Source organism: Budorcas taxicolor, chromosome 20 (genome assembly GCF_023091745.1).
Source record: "Budorcas taxicolor isolate Tak-1 chromosome 20, Takin1.1, whole genome shotgun sequence".
NCBI lineage: Eukaryota > Metazoa > Chordata > Mammalia > Artiodactyla > Bovidae > Budorcas > Budorcas taxicolor.
Window position 1 is genome coordinate 6,382,199 of NC_068929.1, and position 20,727 is coordinate 6,402,925.

The 20,727-nt window shown below is 44.5% G+C and overlaps 1 protein-coding gene across 1 annotated transcript; it reads left to right on the forward strand.

Annotated features, from left to right (window-relative positions):
* Positions 1 to 512: 512 nt before the first annotated feature.
* On the forward strand, positions 513 to 20,183 carry GABRP (gamma-aminobutyric acid type A receptor subunit pi). Its single transcript, XM_052659283.1, has 9 exons — positions 513 to 565; positions 1,287 to 1,405; positions 5,765 to 5,832; positions 6,679 to 6,896; positions 8,503 to 8,585; positions 11,732 to 11,869; positions 12,322 to 12,474; positions 12,918 to 13,105; positions 19,881 to 20,183. Exons 1-9 carry the CDS (start codon positions 513 to 515, stop codon positions 20,181 to 20,183), a joined length of 1,323 nt encoding a protein of 440 aa, XP_052515243.1.
* The last annotated feature ends 544 nt before the right edge of the window (positions 20,184 to 20,727 follow it).

Below are 20,727 nucleotides of genomic sequence, written 5' to 3' on the forward strand. Positions count from 1 at the left end.
GTCGGGGAGGAGAGGGGATGAGCTGAGAGAGTGGCACTGGCGTGTATACACTGGCGTGTGTGAGGCAGGTAGCTGGTGGGAAGCTGCTGGGTGGTGCAGGGAGCTCAGTGTGGCGCTCTGTGATGACCTCAAGGGGTGGGGTGGGGGTGTGGTGGCAGGGAGACTTGGGAAGGAGGGGATATATGAATACATGTGGCTGATTCACGATGTTGTACAGCAGAAACTGACACAACACTGTGAAGGAATTATATTCCAGTTTTAAAAAGTGAAAAAAAAAATGTGATCTTCCAAAATAAAGGCATTCCTGGGTGACATCAGGGAGGAGCTGCGTGTGGGTGTGGGAAGAGGCTGCTCCCCACAGAGGCGGAGAAAATGCTGTGCCTGACCCTCCAGGAGGGAAAAGCTGGGCTGGGAGGAGGCGCGCTCCGGGGGCTGGCTGCCTCCCACCTGCCCCATCTGCTTCCCCAGGTGGCTTCTACTTCGGCCCCGCGCTACACTTGCAGCTCCCCAACATGAGGCACAGTCTCCACCTGACCTTCGTGTGTCTGAGTCTCTTCTCTGCACGGTGAGCTCTGCCACCCCTCAGTGGCCTTGGTCTGAATTGCTTTGTGTTTTGCACACGGTGAGGGGCGGGGGTGGCAGTCCTTTCTACTTACCAATGACAAGACAAAACCTAGTGCCTTCACCCCGCTGACGCACCAGGACATACAGTTTCATGCCATTTTTTTTTTTTCTATCTGGAGAAGTCAAGCTTCCAAAATGGTCAGAGATGGGTAAATCCCTTTTGTTTTGGGGGGAAGGTTTTGAGTGTTTCCAGATTACCACGACATTATGACACATGGCAAACGCATAACAAAGTGGGGTGGGATAGAGACACGTGTAATTCAGCAGCTGAAAGCTGGAGGGTTCTCTTGGGAAGAGTCGCTGACGGTACATGAGTGCAAGCACACGCATGTGCGTGCTTGCGTGCTCAGCTGCGCCTGACTCTTTGCAACCCACGGACTGCATGCAGCCCTCCAGGCTCCTCTGTCCATGGAATTTTCCAGGCAAGAATACTGGAGTGGGTTGCCATTTCCTCCTCCAGAGGATCTTCCTGACCTGGGGACCAAACCTGTGTCTCCTGCGTCTTCTGCACTGGCAGACAGATTCTTTACCACCGAGTCACCTGGAAGCCCGTATAACCACACACATACATGCAAACACAAGCTCAAGCTTCAAGTTTGTACGTATGCATGTTGGTACACACATCCGCACACATGTACACTGAAACCTGTTTTCTTCTGCAGGATGTGCGTCCAGGGGAATCAGTTTAACACTGAGGTCAGCAGAAGCGACAAGCTGTCCCTACCTGGCTTTGAGAATCTCACAGCAGGATATAACAAGTTTCTCAGGCCCAATTTTGGCGGTAGGTCTTTCTTTTTGCCCAGGACATCAATTCGAAAGGAACAGGACCAGAGATAATATGCAGACAAGGGTTTCAGGAGACTGTAGTTGACTGCTTTTTCTGATCTAACAGATTGGCAGCTGCCAATTATTTTTCATGCTGCTTGGGAGAAAGCACTTTCTCTGGTCTCTCCCCATGCAGGATACAGAAATCCTCCTCCCCAGGGAGGTTACTAGAGCTTCCTCACTACCTCATACCCACTGTCTGCCTTCTACCCGCACTTCTGGTATCATTACTGTGTCTCACCAGGACTGCTCCACCTGTTCTTCACCTTGGCCTCAGCCTGCCTCCTCAAGACTAACCCTCTACTCTGCCATTCGGATGACCCACCTGGGCCCTTTGCTGCTCAGAATACTTCCTGCTCCCCAGTATCTCCAGCCTAGAGTCCAGAGCCCGTTGCGTGGCACACGCGGCACTTCCCAGCCCCACCTCTATCTGTCTGGCAACCTCATCTCCCCAACGTCTCCCTGCTATGCCCTTATACAAATGTGCCCCCAGACCTCCTTGGCCTCTCTGGTCTCCATGATTTTTGCTCAGACTGTTCATCTGCCAAGAAGAGCTTTTTCCAGTTTGACTCCTGGTAAAATGCCAGTTTTCCTTCATGTCTCAGACCAAAGGCTTCCTCTTACGAGCAGCCCACACAGATTCCTCCAGGCCTCCTGCCCTTTCTTCACACTTTATTTTGAACATACATCTAAATCATAGCTGTTACCGGGTGATACTGTCACTGGCTTTATGTCCGTCTTGGCTCTAGGCTGAAATCCCTTGCAGAAATCCTGCTTTATTTACTTCACTAGCCCCAGTGGTATCTCAGTGCTCAACAGGTAGCAAGTTGTCAATTAATATATCTTGAAAAATGAGGCACGGATGGAAAGAGTGAGGCCACCACCTGCCTCTTTCTCACAGGGTCTCAGCCTCTCTGTTTGTAAAATGCAAGACTGAACAATGTGGTTACTAATGTCTTGTTACCTGGAGTAGTAGAAAGAGCCTTGGCGTCGAATAAAGCTGAGTTTGGCTCCTGGCTCAACTGCTGGGCAAGCATCTTAGCTTTCTGTAGCTAGGGGGCATATCATCTACCTCACAGGGAGGACTGAGTGAAGTGTTTAAATATATCATTAAGACGCCATCTAAAAAAAAAAAAAAAAAGACGCCATCTATTTTAATCCCTTTGCCTTCCTGCTCCTCCCTTCGGTTGATATTAATAAAATTCTCAGGTCAGATTTGGATTAGTGGGTTAGTCCAGGTCCTCTGAGGAGCAGACGATGAGAGGGGATTATCCTTGCAAGATATTTATTGGGGCCATATCTATGACAATAAGAAGCTGGAAAGTTGAAGGGAAGAAGGGAGGGAGGGAAGAAAGGCTTGTGGGGGTGCCTTAGACCACAGTGCAGTTCTAAGCGTGTTTGGGAAGTCCACCATGGAGTCCTTGAGCGGAAGCTCCCATCACAGGAGTCTCCTGTCTCTGTGCCTCCCAGGAGCAGGCCTACTTAGTATTCCTAACACGTTCAGGCCCCAGTGGGATGCAGACCGTGGGAAGTGTGGCCGCTGAACAAGCGTGGTGAAAGGTTTCAGAGCACAGCCGCTGGGGCCACCCACACTCCTTCATATGGAGATCTGAGAGACCCAGCCTCATGGCCACACATTTAGGATTTTGAGGTCCTTAAGTTAAGGGACCTTCGGGGCTTCCACCTGCCCTGGTTTTCCCAGGACCAGCTGAGTGCTAATGATAAGCCTGGGAGTGTGCACATCTGGTTAGATTTGCTGAACAACTTCTCTGCCTCCCAAATGCCAAACAACTGGGCCAGAACACTGCCCTTCTTGTTGCTGGCTTGTGGGCCAACAGGGTGCAGTGTCCCTGGGTAACGTACCCATTCTGAGCCTGAGGTGGCCCTCAGGGACATGAGGCGCAGACCCACCTGGGGTGGAAATGGGGCAAGGGGTCCTCAGTCAAAAGGAAGGGAAGGCACACCTCCACCCCTTGTCATGAGCCTTTGGCACTCTGCCTCCTAACAGAACCTACATGTATGAGGCAGCCTCCAGGCCCATGGAGGGGCTGTAGTTCTCTGGAGTAACATCTGTCCACCCAGGTCTAGGACCCTGAGGTCCCTGAGTGACCAGACCTCCGTAGGGCTTTTCAGGGAGTGAGCTTGGCGGCACGGGTCTGCAAGCCTCTGCCCAGGACCTGGCCTTGACCTGTTTCCTAGGAGAAAGCTGCCCTCTGGTGGCACTGCTCACTTTTCTAACTCACAGGGAAGAAAGAACAGGCTCTGGTCCATAAAGCAGCCAACTGAGAAAAAGCCGGGACTAGACTACCTAGAAACAAACTAAACATACAAAACCCACCGTGAGTCTGAAGCGCTTGTACATCTTCGGTTCTCCATGTTCCTCGGGGATGGCAACCAGTGCTGAGCCATACCTGCTGTGTGCCAAGCTCTTACAACAGATCCCGTGACCTTCCCAACCCCACCCTGATGACCGACATTAGCAGCTCTATTTTAAAGATGAGAAACTGTAGAACAGAGAGGTTTAGCAGTTTGTTCAAGGTCACACTGCTGTGATGTGGCCACTCTGACCCTAAGCTTCTCTTCTTGATGCAACACCTTGCTGCCATGAGGGGCAGAGAGCCACTTAGCACCTTAACTCCTTCAGCACCTTCCAGGGTCCACCCTGAAAGATCTACCCCTTTCCCACCAAGTATTCAGTTAATCATTTTTAATCGCACTGGCTTTAAAACTCCAGTTCCAAGTTCTTACCTATATCCTGCAGCTTGATTTCCTTCAATTAATAATTAGGCTGCTCTCTGATTCTTCCCAGTTTGCTGTGGTGAAGCGTTTTGAATTCCACCTCTCCTTTCCCTAGTTAATGTGTTGGCACAGTTCCCTGAGGTACCCCCAGTTATTATCCCAAGTAAACGCTTTCCACCTATTAACCTGGTGAGGAAAGTTGTGTCTTTTCCAGAATTAGCTAAGATCATGGAAGAGAGGGATAAAGGAAGTGAAATAATATTTACCAAGTGCGTGGTATTGCATGATAGAAACCATGCTGGGGGCTTTGTACACATAATTATTTCTGAGCACCTTCTGTATGTCTAGCTAGGCAGCCACTTCGCGTATATTCTGGGTCGTCACCACCCTGCAAAGAAGCTACCACACATCTTCTCTCATTTAACCTTCTCCATGGCCCTCTGATGTCATTAGCATTATTCAAACCTGCGGGTGAGAAAGCTGCAGTTCTGAAAGGTCTGCTAACTTTCCAGATCAAAACTCACATCTTCCTGACTCCTGGACTCTCGTTCCACACCTCTAGTCTCAGGGAGAGTAAACATTCCTGGCCTGGCCACTGAGAATGGTGGCTCCCATTCTTCTTCACTTCCTACTTCACTCGAGAGGTAAGACAGGCACCCTCAGAAGTCAGGCCCATCTGCCCAGACTCCAGGATTGAGGCCCAGCATCTGCACACCAGACCAAATGGGGATGGTTCTGCAATTCTAAATAGTTTAACGTTCCTGGAGAGCAAAGGAAGAGGAGAAAGATGTCAGGAGGTGAGTGGAAGCTCAACCATGAGTAGTCTTGAATGCCATCTGGTGGTAAATTTACTTGGTTGGGGGGGGGGGATATATTTGTGTACAAGTTCCCAAATCTCTATTACATTTCTAAATAAATGAGTCCCTCACAAGCACCATAGGAAAAAGTCCTCCAAGTAAGAAGTAGCAGATACCATTCCATTCCTTCAAATAAACACTAATGACTATAGTGTGGTCTCGCCTCTGTGTGTTTAGCTAAGTGTATCTGTGTGCATTGCTTTTTCATGCAAAAAGGAGGCACACCCTGTATAGTCATTTCTCCTGCAAGGGGGAGGATAGAAATTAACCTTTTATTTATAAGCTTCTAAATTGTTTAAAATTTTGCAATAGGTCACTGTTACTTTTTACATTTTCTAATATATATATTTCTTATGTGCGTACTTGCCTAGTTGCTTCAATCGTGTCTGACTCTTCGAGACCTTATCTGACTCTTTGCAACCCCTTGGACTGTAGCCCACCAGGCTCCTCTATCGATGGGATTTTCCAGGCAAGAATACTGGAATGGGTTGCCTTTCCCCTCTCCAGGGGATCTTCCTGACCCAGGGATCGAACCTGCGTCTCTTGCATCTCCTGCATTGCAGATTCGTTCCACTAGCACCACCAGGGAAGCCCATATACTTCTTATATATATATTATTAATTATTAATGTATATAACTATATATTTCTTAGCTGTGCTAATGTTAGCAAATCGGTTTATATTTCTATGTAAGGCTTTCTGTTTTTTCTCCATTCTTAGGAGAACCTGTTCAGATAGCACTGACTCTGGACATTGCAAGTATTTCCAGTATTTCAGAGAGTAATATGGTACGTGTGCTTCCCTCGCCTTCCACCCATTGAGCCCCTTTCCTGTGTTTTATGAGGAAACCCGTTCTAGCTACACAAAACAGAACAGAGACTTACTGGAATGGCGGGAACTGGAGACCTATCCCGAAACTCAAGACAGTGGAAGATGCTTGTAAAACAAATCTTCTGAGTATCAGAGGAAAAGTGGATTCAAAGGCTAGGAGGGGGAAAATGAGGGAGTGGGTGTGCTGGGTGAGGGGTAAGAATGGGGAAAAATGAAAGGCAGGGAGGAAGCCTAAATATCACGTGGCTCCTCACAGAGGAGGAGACAAGCTGATGAAAACCAACAATCACGTAACTTCTTCCAACCACCCTCTCACTTAAGAGAACATGTTTTAGACAGGGGGGCACTGCAGGCAGTTTGCCATGAGAGTCTGCTGTAGTCTGCAGGTAAACTGGGCAACCTGAGCACTTCGCACACCAAAGCCTTGAAAACCTTAGTGTGGCCTTTGTGATCAAGGGAAAGTAAGTTAAGGCCCTGAACATATCCGGTGCGGCTCCCTCTGGGCAGTGGGTGCTGAGAAAACCTTAGCGTGGCCTTTGTGATCAAGGGAAAGGAAGTTAAGGCCCTGAACATATCTGGTGCGGCTCCCTCTGGGCAGTGGGTGTTATCTGGAATAAATAAGGTGCTTTGTTCTCATGTTGCTGCAGGCCACCACCTCAAGGCAAGCTTCATTCACCCAGGTCTGCTGTGGCATGTGCTCTTGGCCTCAGTGGAGGTGGGGAGGAAAGTAAGACGTGACCCTTTACCTTGCATTTTCTGAGCTTTCTCCTTCCGTCCACTTCCTCTCCCCGGCTGCCCTTCAGGACTACACAGCCACCATATACCTCAGACAGCGCTGGACGGACCAGCGGCTGGTGTTCGAAGGCAACAAGAGCTTCACTCTGGACGCACGCCTAGTGGAGTTCCTCTGGGTGCCAGACACTTACATCGTGGAGTCCAAGAAGTCCTTCCTCCACGAAGTCACTGTGGGGAACCGACTCATCCGCCTCTTCTCCAACGGCACAGTCCTGTATGCCCTCAGGTAACCGGGCACCTGTGGCCTCAGGGTTGGGGGGCAAAGAGCAGGGAGGAAAGGCAAAGGATGTTCTGACCAGTCTTCAAGTAACCACCTCCCCTTCTCGTGGGCCTGCCTTCTTAGGTCCTTGTCCCCAGAGCAGAAGGGCCCTTTCTCAGTCCAGTTTGGCTCAACAAGTCTCTACTGAGGATGCGTGCTCCGTGCCAGGCCTGTGCTGGATGCTGAGGCCGTGGGGCTGAATCAGATGTTGTCCTGACACAGACGCATAAGCAAAGGACGTCAGGGCACTGGGGGCCCGCGGCGGGAGTGGGACAGTGGTTTGGGGGTGACGTTAGAGGAGGTTTTCGCAGGACTCTAAGCTGAGTCTTAAAGAGTAAGAGGAAGTTAGCTAGGAAGAGGGAAGGGGAACGGCAAGCGCAGACAGAGAGGTGATTCAAAAAACTTCCTTTTCCTGGGCGCAATGGGGCAGTTGGTGGCTACAGAATACATCTCTACTTAGGTGAGCTGTTCTCATACAGATAGAAAATCAAAGTACAGTCCTCCAAAGCCTCACCACCTGTAGTCATGGGTTCTGCTTTGCCCCTTCTTCAAATCCCCGAGGCCAAAACTTCCTTCCACCCTTCACAGCTTCATCAAGTTGTTGTTTGGCGGCAACAGGAAAGATGCCCCTAAGGTGCTCCCTGGGGCAGCCTACAGGCAGAGGACTCACCACTGCCTCTGCCAGGGCTAAACAATGACTGCAAACCTAACCCTGCTAGAGGCCTTCAGTAGAAGGCTAGGGACCGTGGACAGAGGAGCCTGGCGGGCTACAGTCCACGGGGTCGCAAAGAGTCGGACACGACTGAGCGACTTCACACACACACACACACACACACACACACACACACACACACACAGGGACTGAATATTCGTGAAAGTGAAAGTCGCTCAGTTGTGTCCAACCCCATGGACTATACCCAGGCCAGAATATTGGAGTGTGTAGCTTTTCCCTTCTCGAGGGGATCTTCCCAGCCCAGGGATCAAACTCAGGTCTCCCGCATTGCAGGCAGATTCTTTACCAGCTGAGCTACAAAGGTCAGCCAAAACCTCAATACCTCTTTCAAGAAGTCCAATAGACCTCTCCCTTGACCCTAACTCCAGTTAATACTAAGGTGCCCCTCCCTTGCATTCCCACAGCACGTGTGAGTGTGCTGTACAAGGATAACAAATAATGGCTGATGGTTAATAGCCTGGCTCTAGAGTCAGACAGGTTTAGGGCAAGTCCCTGCTCTCTGACCTTAGGCAAGTTATTGGCTCTCAGAGCCCAGAAAAAACTGGATGCAGAAGCATCTCAAAAAAGCCAGTGAATGATTCTGTTTTGTGATATTGTTGCAAGTTTGTCTCTAAATTGCCAACATTCTAACTTTCTGCACTCTGGACTCTGGCTTTAACCAAGTCTCTCCGGTATTGCTTAGTGCAGAAAAATTCAGGACTGCTTTGAATGTAGGCACCAAGTCATACATTCACTCTAAGAGTCAAGGTGAACGCTCTCTTGGAGTAGCCCTTAAGAGGGAGTGTATGCTTTCATAGCATCCTTATAACGCTCTCTACGAATCCACGTTTCCTTTCTTAGAATCACAACAACTGTTGCATGTAACATGGACCTGTCTAAATACCCCATGGACACACAGACGTGCAAGTTGCAACTAGAGAGCTGTGAGTATACGTCATGCGGGCCCCTTAGATGAGTTTCTGGGGTGCCTTAGATCTGTGTATGTGTGAGGAGTATCCTATTCATGGTAGACTTTCTCTCCTTGATGTTGATGACAATGGGTTCATCCCTTCTGGGTGTATGTCCAGAGAGATTTAGAGACTTTCAAAAATAAACCTTTCAACGTTATGTCTTTGGGAGAGGACCACTGTGCATTGGCACCAAGTATTTCCACCTAAAACTAGGCAGGACAGCAAAGCAAACAGGAGTCAATAGGCCTAGGAAGAAGCCTCAGGAACTACTAAGTCATGGAGGCCAGGAAGAGCACAGCAGAAGTAAGAAATGGCAGATATACCAAACAATCATTGGCCTTTATTGTAAGACTGCTTTAAACTTCTAGAATCAATTATTTGATATACATAAAGCTTGATAGCATAGTGCCAGTAAGCGGACATCTCAACTGCGTCCTGGGGATTTGCTTATGATGAAGAATGAGCATTTACTCTGAGCTGATGGGTGTCAGATGAATTCCTGGCCCTGTGAGTGATCTTGCGGTTCCTTAGTAAACCACTCCAAAATACCCACCACGGGGAGGTGGCACCTGTGATACAAGTCCTAGGAAGAAAATGCCACAGACAACGATTATTAAGGCATCAAGGCATGGCTTGCACAAGGAGGAAAAACTGTAGTCAAGCTCTGGGAACCACTGGGTGCTTCTTGAGGACACTAGTGGCCAACATCCAAGAAACAGAACCGTTATGAGACAGCAGCCATTTTTCAGAGGTAGACATTTAATTAAAGACTAGGGCAGGCAGATTAATTACCTTATTGATTAAATGCATGAAAAGCCTTCTTGAAGCAATGCAGCTGTTTGGAGGCAGACTAAAACTTGAGGTTAACAAAAAGAGAGCTCATTTTCAGCCCCATGTACAGAGAGCAATTGCCCTCCGTGGGTGGCAGTGCTCATCTCAAATCTCAGGAGTGAGATTCTCCTGGAAACTCCAGCACTCTGCTTACACAAATATTGTCCCCACTGAGCAGAGGAAGCTTTCACTGAATCTGGGTTCAGAAACCTCACCAAGGGCTTTTTCCTGAATGATATCCCTAGAAAAGAATTGATACCATGCCACAAGTGCCCATATCCACTCAGGGAAAGAGCAATGAGAAGGTAATGATCGTGAGCATTTACCAGTCACTTTGCCCACAAAGGTCCATATAGTCACAGCTATGGTTTTTCCAGTAGTCATATACAGATGTGAGAGTTGGACTATAAAAAGGCTGAGTGCTGAAAAATTGATGCTTTTAAATTGTGGTGTTGGAGAAGACTCTTAAGAGTCCCTTGGACATCAAGGAGATCCAACCAGTCAATCCTAAAGGAAATCAGCCCTGAATATTCATCAGAAGGACTGATGCTGAAGCTGAAGCTTCAATATTTTGGCCACCTGATGCGACAAGCCGACCCACTGGAAAAGACCCTGATGCTGGGGTGAGGGCAGGAGGAGAAGGGGCAACAGAGGATGAGATGGTTGGATGGCATCACCAACTCAATGAACATGAGTTTGAGCAAACTCCAGGAGATGGTGGGCAGGGGAGCCTGGTGTGCTGCAGCCCACGGGGTCAGAAAGAGTAGAACAGAACGTAGTGACTGGGCAACAACCCCACCATCCGTTATGAAAGCAAAGTGCCTGAGTAGAGGCTTGTACAACTTCCTTTTTTAGATACTTTTTCCCTTTGGGATGCCAGACAAAATGATACAAGCAGTACAAGTTGCTCTGACTTGTCTCCACCTTTCAGCTCTTATGAATGACAGTGCTGTGAACATTTCTGTACAAGTCCTTTTATGGACATGATTTGATTTCTCTTGGATAGTTACTTAGGACTAAAATGCCGGGTCAAATTTATGTTTAACCTTTCAAGAAACTGTCAAACCATTTTCCAAAGTGGTTCCACCATTTTACATTTCCACCAGCCACATTCAGCTTCTCCACATTCTCACCATCTATTATTGTCTATCTTTTTTTTTTATGTCTATCTTTTTAATTACAGCCATTCTAGTGGATGTGAAGTGGTATCTTACTGTGGTTTTGATTTGTGTTTCCCTTATGACTAATGATTTTGAGAATCTTTTTATGTGCTTATTAACCACTCATCTATCTTCTCAAAGGTATCATCTGAGGATTAAATGAGATGATAATGTTGTAAAGCACTTAGAAAGGTAATTGCTTACTAAGTGATAGATATTATCATCATCATCCATGGGCTTTAGTATTAAACTTTCTTGAGGTCCAATACTGGTTTGTTTCTCATTTGCTTTGCTATCCTGAGAAAGTTATCCAGTCTCTCTGAATCTGATAATTCTCATGTATAAAAGGGGCAAAACATGACAGTTCCTCAATTCTAAGGCACAGCACTTATCGAATAGTAACACTGCAGAAAAAAACGTAAGCTCTAAGCTCTACTTAATATATAACAACTGTGAGATCCATTTCAATTTCATAAAATGTAAAAAAAAAAGCTTTAAATAATGAAGAAATATATAGCTCTACTTTGCAAGCTTGTGAGAATCTTAGAGACACGATATGTAAAGGACTTAATGTAAATGTTTAATAAAAGGTAGCTATTATTACTATCACCAACTATATTAGTAAAACTGCTTTGAGGTTTATCAAATACTTATGTCTGCAGACATCAATAAAGTAGATGGCTGAAAGTTTTGGGGGGTTCTTTTTTTGTTGTATTATGCCAGTATGAAAATATGAATAGACCAAATGTCCCTGAGAATCCCCTCCAAAATGTTAGACTGTCCTGAAAGGCAATAGCTACTATAGATCTTTGTGAGTTCACAGATATGTGTTCAAAAAATATCATTTAAATAATGATCGAGGCCATTTCTAGGTACTTACCATCTACTAGGTGTATAGAATGCTTAGCACAGAACTGGCTCTCACTGACGGTGATAAGCCCTAGCAGGCCGTCTCATTCTGGGCACACACTGTAATCACACTCGAGAAATCACGCCAGGTTTTGCATGGGATCATCCTTGGACTTGCACCATCAGGACCGAGCTTCTGTCGTCTCTGCCTCAGCATTTTCCAGACCAGTTCAGTCTGCCACCTTCTTGCACTGATCAGGGTACCCTTTCACTCGGCAGGGGGCTACGATGGGAATGACGTAGAGTTCAGCTGGCTGAGAGGGAACGACTCTGTGCGGGGATTGGAGAACCTGCGACTTGCTCAGTACACCATACAACAATATTTCACCTCAGTTACCAGGTCACAGCAAGAAACAGGTAACTCATAGGACAGTTTGCACAAGAGCAATATAGCCTAGTTGTATTCTGAGTCCAAAATACCACCTCTTTTTCACTTGGCCCCTTCTGGGCCCAAGAACCCTCTGTGATGTGCCCAGCATTTTGGCTTGGCACTTTTACCTGCTTTATGCCCACTGCTGAGACGGTCCCCCAGGGGCTCACAGTCTAGTGAAGGAGGTGTCCTGGAAACCCGCGGTGATGCTGCAGGAATACTGTGACAGAGAAAGGCACAAGAAGAGGCTCATGGCTGGGGGCATCAGCACTCCCGTACACAACCACAATTTCTTTCACTGAAACTATAATGGCAGTTCATTATTAACTATGTTTTGGTGAACAATGGATGGTTTAAGGCAAATACAGCTAAGTTAAACTTCCCACAGGGAATGCCAGTTGAGGAGGGTTGATCTCTTATCCCTTGTTCATTCTATCAGGAAATTACACACGACTGGTCTTGCAATTTGAGCTTCAGAGGAATGTCCTGTATTTCATTTTGGAAACCTACGTTCCTTCCACTTTCCTGGTGGTGTTATCCTGGGTCTCGTTTTGGATCTCCCTTGATTCAGTTCCTGCAAGAACCTGCATTGGTAAGTAGTTCCAATGGGAGATTTCTAAGAACTGGGTTATTAGGTCTTATTTTTTTTTTAACCTTCTGCCATTCTTTTATTTGATATTCACAGGATAGTTCTAGGAGCTGGTTTCTTGAGAGAGAGAAAGAGAGACCACATTAGGAATAGTGTATTTTTAAACTTTGTTTTACAGTGACAGATAAGGAAGAATGGTTATTTTGTTTACTGAACGCCTCCCTCCAGTGAGAAGACAGAAATATTTAGAAAGTCATATCACTCATACCTGAACAAAAGGGCAAATCAACTCTTTCCCAGAAGCCCACAGACTTTTCAGAATGAGCTCTGTCCCGTTTCTGAGTCCTGTCCCCATGTTGCCAGCTCTTGAATGGAGACAGTTTGCCAGGTGGTGAAGGCAGGTGCATCGACCACTGTCGTGGGTACATTGCTCACTTTTTCCCTAGGAGTGACCACTGTATTGTCAATGACCACACTGATGATTGGGTCCCGTACTTCTCTCCCGAACACCAACTGCTTCATAAAGGCCATCGATGTGTACCTGGGAATATGCTTTAGCTTCGTGTTTGGGGCCCTCCTGGAATATGCAGTTGCCCACTACAGCTCCTTACAGCAGATGGCAGCCAAAGATCGGGTAAGAATTTGAGGGCTCTATGTAATGCATCACCTGTGCCATATACTGGTCTGTCGAGACCAGGACCTGGTTCCTGACCCCCAGGGATTCACTTTGCACCAGTGATTCTCCTCCTTGTTCCATGGGGGGAATCTGACAGTCATGACACCTTTTTAAAAAGACTACTCTTTTTGCCAATGAGATATTAATATGCTTAATTTTCTAGCAGAAAATAACTGTGTTATCTGTATGCAACATAAAATCCCAACCACGAGAACAAGCATCCATGAAAAACCTAGGATCAAACCAAACATGACCAGCTGCTTATAAGTTCCAGATTAATATGTATTTACTATTTATTCTTTTGTTGCCTTTTTGTTTTCTCAAATTATACAAGTAATGGTTTACAGAAAAATGTATGGAAAAATTAAACTGGCAAATTTCATGATTAGCATATTTTTCTGCTAACAGGGAGGGACTCATTATCTGGCTTAGCAGTGAAACACCATGGCTCATCGCTCAGAATAATAATAATAATGACTATTATCAATTGAGCATGTATGGGCCAGACACAGTCACAAGCTCTTTGCAAATATTATGTCATTTAAAATGCTCGTGGTCATGTGCTCAGTCATGTTCGAGTCTTTGTGGCCCCATGGACTGTAGCTCCCAGGCTCCTCTTGCCCGTGGGGTTCTCTAGACAAGGACACTGGTGTGGGGTGCCATTTTCTACTCCAGGGGATCTTCCCAACCCAGGGGTCGAGCCCACATCTCCCGCATTGGCAGGCGGATTCTTTACCATCTGTAGAGACCTGTTAAAAATGCTCATAACAACTCAGTGAGGCTACCCCTGTGTTTACAGTTGTGGGTTCTGAGTATGGGAAGACAAGTAATTTATGCAAGAGGACAAAGACAGGAAAAGGCAGAGCTGAGATTCGAACCTAAATCTGCTTGCCTCCAAAGTCTGACACATCTGTTATTCCCACTTGCAGTGGTCAATGGACCATGCCCTTAACTATTATTCTCTGCAGGCTCATGGAACCGTGGGATTTTTTGGAAGCCCAGTTTGATAGACATGGGCATACTAAAGCTCCTGCTAAAAAAAAAAAAAAAAGATAGGGATCCAGTGCAGAAGAGCTGCCCACCTTCAGCAAAGGGCCAGGACTGTATGAGGTTTGATGGGGAGAAAAGGAGGATTCAGACTAGCCCAGAGATCCAGCTGACTTTTCTCTTGTGCTCGACTACCATAAACAATGTTTCACACAGTCATATTACTCAAGTACTAAAGGCAAATGATCATATGTGCCAGCCGAAGAATATGTATTTCATTTATTTTACTCCCTGTAGGCTTTCTTTTGTTTAAGTTAATTTATTTTTTTAATTAAATTTATTTTTTAAATTGAAGTAGAGTTGATTTACAATGTTATATGAGTTTCAGGTGTACAGCATAGTGATTATTTTTATATATAATACTCCGTTAAAAGTTATGACAAAATAATGGCTACTATTGCCTGTTCTATACAATTTGCCCTTGCTGCTTATATATTTTATACATGGTAGTTGAAATCATTCAGTCCCACACCCCTGTCTTGCCCCTTCTCTTTTCTCTTTCCCCTCTCATAATCGCTAGTTTGCTTCTATATCTGTGAGTCTGTTTCTGTTTTGCTAGTTGTTTTCATTTGTTTTATTTTTTTTTATTTCACATATAAGTGATGTCACACAGTCTTGGTCTCTCTGGCTTATTTCACTGAGCATAATATTCTCTAGATCCATCCACATTACTGCAAATGACAAAATTTCACTCATATTTATGGTTGGCTAATATTTCATTATATATATATATACATAGATATGTATCTCACATATTCTTTATCCATTGGTCAGTTGAGGTTGGATTGCTTGGATTGCTTGGATTGCTTCCATATCTTGGCTATTGTAAGTGGTGCATCTCTGAACATTGGAGTGCATGTATCTTTTAAGTATTTTTATCTGGATATATACCTAGGAGTGCAATTGCTGGATCTTATGGTAATTCTATTTTCAGTGTTTTGATGAACCTCCATATTGTCTTCCATAGTGACTGCACCAACTTACATTCCCAACAGTGTACAAGGATCTCCTTTTCTCCATGTCCAAACCAATATTCATTTGTAGACTCTTCGATGGTAGCCATTCTGACAGATGCAAGGTGATATCTTATTGTTGTTTTGATCTTCATTTTTCAGTAATTGGATATGTCAAGTATCATTTGCCTGTTAGTCGTTCTGTATGTCTTCTTTGGAAAAATGTCTCTTCGGGTCCTCTGACCATTTTTTGATAGGTTTTTTTTAATTTTATATTCAGCTGTATGACCTGTTTATGTATTTTGGATATTAACCTCTTGCTGTTCATGTCATTTGCAAATATTATGTCCCATTCAGTAAGCTGTCAGTTCATTTTATTAATGGTTTCCTTAGCTGTGCAAAACTTTTAAGTTTAATTAGGCCCCATTTGTTTAATTTTGCTTTTGTTTCTTTTTGTCTTGTGAGACTGATCCAAAAAAATACTGCTATGATTTATGTCAGAGTATTTTCCCTATGTTCTCTTCTGGGGGTCTTAGGGTTTCAGGTCTTACATTTAGATCTTTAATCCATTTTGAGTTTATTTTTGTATAAAATTAAATTTTATACAATATTTAAAATTTAATTTAATTTTAAATTTTAAGTTAAATAAAATTTTTTCTAATTTGATTCTTGTAAATGTTGCTGTCCAGTCTTCCCAGCAGTACTTACTGAAGTAACTCTTTTCTCCACTATATGTTCTCAGCTCCTTTGTCATAGGTTAACTGACTATGAAGTGGATTTATTCTTGGGCTCTCTACTCTGTTCTGCTGAGATGTATGTCTTTTTTTGCCAGTACCATGCTGTTTTGATTACTGTATGTTTCCATCTTTGTTTTGTGTTACAGACTGTTTGATGTCTGTTTTGTTTGATATGAGTATTGCTACCCTGACCTTTTTTCATTTCTGTCTGCATGAAATATCTTCTTCCATCCCCTCACTTTCAGTCTTTGTGTGCATTTAACTTTTTTGTAGACAGCATATAGGTGGGTCTTGTTTTTTAATTCTATCACTCACCCCGTCTTTTGTTTGAAGCATTTAGTCTATTAACATTTAAAGTAACTATTCCCTCCATCCGGGCTTCCACGTGACATTGAGCAGAGTTCCCTGCGCTCTACAGTAGACTTCTGGTGGTTATCCGTTTTAAATACAGCAGTGTGTCTAGGAGGGAGCTCAATGAATTGGGAAGAATGGATACATGTACATGTATGGCTGAGTCCCTTTGCTGTACCCAAAACTATCACAGCATTGTTAATTGGCTATACTCCAATACAAAATAAAAAGTTTAATAAAAAATAAAATAACTACTGACAGCTATGTACCTACTGCCATGTTATTACTCATTTTCTAGTTTTTTTTGTTTTTCTCAGTTCATTTCCTTTTTTTGTTTCTTGTCTTATGGTTGATGGTTTTCCTTAACAACATTCTTACATTCTTTTCTTTTTCGTTTTTGTGTGTCTGTTCTAGATTTTGACCTGTGGTATCTACTTGTTTTTTTTTTTTTTCTACTTGTTTTAAACTGGTAGTAATTTAAGCTCAAGCACATTGTAAAGGAGCTAGATTTTTCATTCCCTTCTCCTGCTGCTGCTGCTGCTGCTGCTGCTGCTAAGTCGCTTCAGTCGTGGCCGACTCTGTGCAACCCCATAGACAGCAGCCCACCGGGGTCCTCTGTCCCTGGGATTCTCCAGGCAAGAACACTGGAGTGGGTTGCCATTTCCTTCTCCAATGCATGAAAGTGAAAAGCGAAAGTGAAGTCGCTCAGTCGTGCCCAACTCTTAGCGACCTCATGGACTCCTGCACTTTGTGTTTTTGATGTCATATTTTACATCTCATGTGTCCTTCAACTGTTTTTTGCAGTTACAGTTGTTTTTACAATTTTTTTGTCTTTTAATCTTCACACTGGCTTAATTAAGTGATTGAGCCTCAGTTCTTACTGTACTGTTTGCCTTTCCTAGTAAAGGGATTAGGATTATCCCTTTCCTATAGATTCTTTCTTCTTTTCCACTTAGAGAAAATCCTATAACATTTCTCCTAGAGTAAGTTTACTCTTGATGAATTGTCTTAGTTTTCCCTTGCCTGAGAAGTTCTTTATCTCTTCTTCAATTCTAGATGATAATCGAGGATAACCTGGGTTGCAGGTTTTACCCTTTAGAGCGCTGAATGTCACACTCTTCTGGCCTGCAAAGTTTCTGCAGAAAAATCAGGTTTATGTGGGATCCCTTGTATATGATTCTGTATTTTTCTCTTGTTGCCTTTAGAATTCTCTCTTTATCGTTAACACTTGGCATTTTAATTATGTTTTGGCATGAATTTGTTTGAGTTCATCTTGCTTGGGACCCTCTGTGTTTCCTGTACCTAGATATTTGGTCCTTGTTTGGGTTTGGGAAGTTTTTGGTCATAATTTCATCACGTACCTTTTCTATCCTCTTCTCTTTCTGGGACCTCTATAATGTGAACATTGATACACTTGATATTATCCCAGAGCTGCTGTCATTTTTAAAATTTGTTTTTCTTTTTGCTGTTCTGTTAGGTGGTTTCTATTCTATCTTCTAGATCACTTATGTGTTCTTCTGTATCATTTAGTCTGCTTCATTCCTTCTAGTGTGTTATACTTCAGAATTAAATTCTTCATTTCTTTTCTTTTGGCCACACTGTGCAGTTTGTGGGATCTTATTCCCTGACCAGGGGTTGAACTCGGGCTCTCGACAGTGAAAGTGTGGAGTCCTAACCACTGGACATCAGGGAATTCCTAAGATTGGGTCTTTTAAAAAATATTTTTTAGTTCCTTGTTAAAATTCTCCCCATGTTCATCTATTCTTTTCCCTAATTCAGTTAGCATTATTAATAATAATGTTTTGAATTCTTTATCAGATATTGTTTATTTCTGTTTCATTATTTATTTTTTCAGGGGATTTGTTTTGCTCTTTCAACTGAGATCAGTTCCTTTGACTTTTCATTTTGCTTAAATTTCTCTGCCCCTGCAAGTTCAGGTGAGACAGCTGCCGACTGTGGTCTTGCATAGGCCTTCTGTGGATATGCCCCTGCACAGAGTGCTTTTGCCGGGAAAGCTGAACTTGGTGTGGAAGCTAGCCGTGTCTTTCCTCAGCACGTGCTGGCAGCTGTCCCCTTGGTGGAAGGTGGGACTGCAGAGGGGCTAGAGCTAGAGCCCAGTGTGAGGTGTGGCTTCCTTCTGCCCGGTAACCCTCCTCACCCTATTAGGGTGGGCTCTGATCCCAAGCTGCAGGAGCAGAAGCCCTGAGGATTGGGCCCATGCTGGCTCTATCCCTTTTAAATGTACGCTTTTCCCTCTCCCAGCCCCAGGGAGGTGCTGAAGGAAGGGAGGCCTATAGGCTGGGCAGGCTGCAGTGAGAGGTCCGCGTTCTCTCTGATGTACTATCTGGGCGGTACCAGCAGCTGTTGCCCTTGCTCTGCTCGGGTGCAACCTTGGGTCCAGGTCCCCTTTCCCTTCGAGGCTGATCACTCTTCCAGCCTCTGCCCCCCCAGCCCTGCTGGACAAGCGAGGGCAAGCGAGGACCCAGGTAGACTCTCTGTGTGGATTGGGGGTAGTGAGCTACGGTGTACCAGCCATCGTCAGAGGCCTGGGCTGCTTCTGACGTGCTGCTGGAGAAGAGTCAACAACGGCGGCCACCACCCCACCCCGGCTCTGCCCTGGGCTCAAGCTGCCTCTGCGTTCCACAGCTGAGCTTTCTTTCCAGTCCACGTGCCATGCTGTTCCAGCGATGGTGGAGAATGGCCACTCCATGGGGTTGCAAGAACCATTGTTATTTCTATTTGTGTGGCAAAACCCTTAAGACACTGCTGATTTCTATTAACTTCCATAATCAGTTACTCCCTTCTCCCTGGAATGGAATGAAATCGTCAAACACCTACTAAATGCTTTACATAATTTATACCATTTAATCTTCCCATCACTCTCAAGAGATAGGTATTAATGTCATCAACATTTTGCAGGCAAGAAAAATGAGTTCTAAAGGAATTGGGGTGACTAAAATGTCACAATAGTGAAAGACAGAATGGGATCTGAACCCTGGTCAGTTATCTTCAAAGCCTGAGCAATTAACATTTAGCACCCTAGAGAAAGAAATGGCAACCCACTCCAGTATTCTTGACTGGGAAATTCTGTGGACAAAGGAGCCTGGTGGGGTACAGTCCTTGGGGTCACAAAGAGTTGGACACAACTGAGCACACACATGCACACACACACACTCGGCTCTGCACATCTAGAATGGGCATTGGTTCTTCTCCCCATTATACGAGCTGATGACTTAAAGACAGGTGCCTATAAGCAGGATATCAGACTGCCAAGTCTTGCTTACCAGCCAGTATATAAGGCACTCAGTACTGCTCTCTCCTAAACCTAATTATTCAATATTAAGACCTCTAAGTATATGAATTGTTGTTGCTTAGTCACTCAGTCGTGTCTGATTCTTTGCAACCACATGGACTATAGCCCTCCAGGTTACTCTGTGCATGGGATTTCCCAGGCAAGAATACTGGAATGGGTTGCCATTTCCATCTCTAGGAGATCCTCCTGACCCAGGGATCGAACCCACCTCTCCTGCATCGGCAGGTGTATTCTTTACCGTTAAGCCATCAGGGAAGCCCCACGTATATAAATACCCACTTACTTATTTTGCTAAGTCATCTGTCAAACTAACCACCGTGTTTATGAACTAGGGGAAAGCAAAGGAAGTGGAAGAAGTCAATATTACTAACATCATCAACAGCTCCATCTCCAGCTTTAAACGGAAGATCAGTTTTGCCAGCATTGAAATTTCCGGAGATAACGTTGACTACAGCGACTTGACAATGAAAACCAGTGACAAGTTCAAGTTTGTCTTCCGAGATAAGCTGGGCAGGATTGTTGATTATTTCACAATTCAAAACCCTAGTAATGTTGATCGATATTCCAAACTACTATTTCCTTTGATTTTTATGCTAGCCAATGTATTTTACTGGGCATACTATATGTATTTTTGAGAAGATGTTGAACTGTTTGCAAGCCAAAGATAATCAATAAAGCAACATAATAAGGTAAATGATATTCTAAGCCAAGTGTGCACCCTAAACTAATGGTGCCACAAGTGACTAAAATAACATTTGAGCGTTTCTCCTCAAAGAATTGCTCACCCAACCATTATTTAAGCTGTGTAGAAGTCCTAGCACTATGTCTTTTAATAGAAGTATCCACCCATTTATTTTTTATTTTTATGAAAGACATCCCTATGGAGCCCAAGATTACAAGCTTACTCAGGACTGGCTGCCCAGTGGCTCCCTGGTCTTCATTTAACTCATACAAAAAAGGAAAAGGAAGCTATTACATGTATTGAGTCAAGTGGCAGAGGTTGTTTCTAAATTAATCACACATGCTTAAATTAATCTCTACAGTGCTTAAAAAAATACATTGTTGCTTAGTTGGGGAGTAACATTTTCTAGTTTTTGGTTTTGATTAAAATTAAATGTGGGCTTAAGTAAATTAACTGAAAGTCAGTGCAGTAAATACCAAGATGAGTTGTTAATATAG

Bases quoted from the DNA above. Each gene is read 5' to 3' on its own strand.
- GABRP (XM_052659283.1), top strand. From the start codon at position 513: ATGAGGCACAGTCTCCACCTGACCTTCGTGTGTCTGAGTCTCTTCTCT. The intron at 6,897-8,502 runs GTAACCGGGCAC...TTCCTTTCTTAG, and splicing joins ACAGTCCTGTATGCCCTCAG to AATCACAACAACTGTTGCAT. The intron at 8,586-11,731 runs GTGAGTATACGT...TTCACTCGGCAG, and splicing joins CAAGTTGCAACTAGAGAGCT to GGGGCTACGATGGGAATGAC.